This window comes from Acanthisitta chloris, unplaced genomic scaffold, assembly GCF_000695815.1.
Source record: "Acanthisitta chloris isolate BGI_N310 unplaced genomic scaffold, ASM69581v1 scaffold7841, whole genome shotgun sequence".
In the NCBI taxonomy this organism is placed as follows: domain Eukaryota; kingdom Metazoa; phylum Chordata; class Aves; order Passeriformes; family Acanthisittidae; genus Acanthisitta; species Acanthisitta chloris.
In genome coordinates, this window is record NW_008655427.1 from 5288 (window position 1) to 7082 (window position 1795).

The 1795-nt window shown below is 38.9% G+C and overlaps 1 protein-coding gene across 1 annotated transcript in view; it reads right to left on the reverse strand.

The window, feature by feature from the left end:
• The window catches only part of SKA2 (spindle and kinetochore associated complex subunit 2), a 4260-nt gene extending 3941 nt beyond the window's left edge, over nt 1-319 (reverse strand). The window contains 1 exon segment of the mRNA XM_009083898.1: nt 221-319. Coding sequence (XP_009082146.1) covers nt 221-319 — 99 coding nt within the window.
• Between the last annotated feature and the right edge of the window lie 1476 nt (nt 320-1795).

A 1795-nucleotide genomic window follows, 5' to 3' on the forward strand; every position in this document is an offset into this window, starting at 1 on the left:
CCAACAAACCGGTTTTGTTTGAACTCATATCAAGAAGTTGGAACTCCTATCAGTCCAGTTATCTTGATATATGATGCAGGAAATGCTTTACTATAAGAACAAAACCATAACTAGATAAAATAACAACCACATATATTTGAGTTTTAAAGGAAAATACCCATTTATTACCATCCTCATGCAAAATGCAGTAAAATGTATGAATTTAACCCAAAAATACTACCTCTGCTGCCAGGTTATCAGGGAGATTACTCGTGATTTCAAACTCCAGTCTGTGCTGAATGTAATCCAGATCTGATTCTGCCTTCTGGAACTGAAACATTTCAGGTCAGGCACAGTGTATCAAAACCAAAACCTGCAGATAAACCCCAAGCATTTGCCTTTCCTGTGCCACAGAACTCAGCTGCCTCCTCTGCAAGGCTCAGGGACCAGAAAAGGAACTTTGAAACTTCATATTTTCAAACTTAAGTTCTGTTATTGACACAGCAGAGCTCATGGATAAGTGTTGAGGACTCAAAGTACCAACAGACTTTGTTCCTGAATACTAGAGATCTGTTCTTCAGAGGGTTTAATACCCACAGCACATGGTATTATTCCCTAATAACCAGCCTGACTGAGAGCTAATAAAATTGATGACATCACTTTTCTTTCCTTGGGATAAATAAGCCACCAGAGAATTACCTAATTGCCTTGTAAAACAGTCTGCTGATAGCATTGTTACTTAATTAATTCTAAGCTGCAGTTTTAATACCTATTAAAGACATCCACTTCAAGGAAAGAAAGTTTTCCCAGCTCACAGCCAACTCGTTAATGCTGTAACAGAGTAACTCAGTGATTTTACAGTCACAGAAGAGACAGTGATGAGAGCAAGTTAGAAATGGCTGTAACTTCCTTCATTTGGTTTTCACTGTTGATACGAGATTAACCCCAGAGTGACCATTCCAACTCTTCCAAGGATCAAAATCAGGTTGTTTTGTTACCTGCATCCCAAAGTCCTATCTGGCAGTGCTACAATGGCAGCTGAAGGGATAAATATCCATAGCCTGTGGTCAGGCTTGGACACCAAGGGAAGGTTGATGTCTCAAACATCAGTTTTGGGATCCACCTTAAGGAATGGCCACTAATGCCTCTGAGGAGCTGGATCAGACAGCCCAGAGGAGCAGGGTTTGATCTCCAATAAAACCCCTTCCCCAGGGAGGGAAGATGGATGATGTTTCACACCCCTCCAGTGAATTTTCTAATAATGACTTCAGAAATGGAAAATAAATCCAGTAAAGAGCTTGAGCACCTATAAATCAAAGGGAAAGCTCTGACCCAGAACTGCCAGAACTTAGCATCTGCCCAACTAAACTCCTTCCCACACCTGCCCCAGAACCAGCCATGAGAAATCCAAGAATAAAACACTTATTACACTATTTTAAAGGTCCATGAGGGATTTTTTTTTCCCTTAACTGCTCAATCATTTCTATTTTCCACTAGGAAACTTCTTTAGGGTTTCATTTCCACAGGCAGGAAACTCAAAATTTTTTTTTTTGCTTTCCTCCAACTCCTGCATTAATTTTTGGGAGATGATGAATGTGCTTTCAAAATTATCTATGAAATACTCAATATTGCTAATTTGAGGTTTCCATAAGACTCTGACACCATTTCCATGATTCAGGACATTAAAAACTGGATGTGAAGCTGCAAATTTCTAATTTGTTTTATAAATAATTATTTCTTGCTGCATCTCAGGAAACATAAACCTGCCAAAATCTCAATGTTACAGGTCAGGACTGTTTGTACAATAAACATTTTA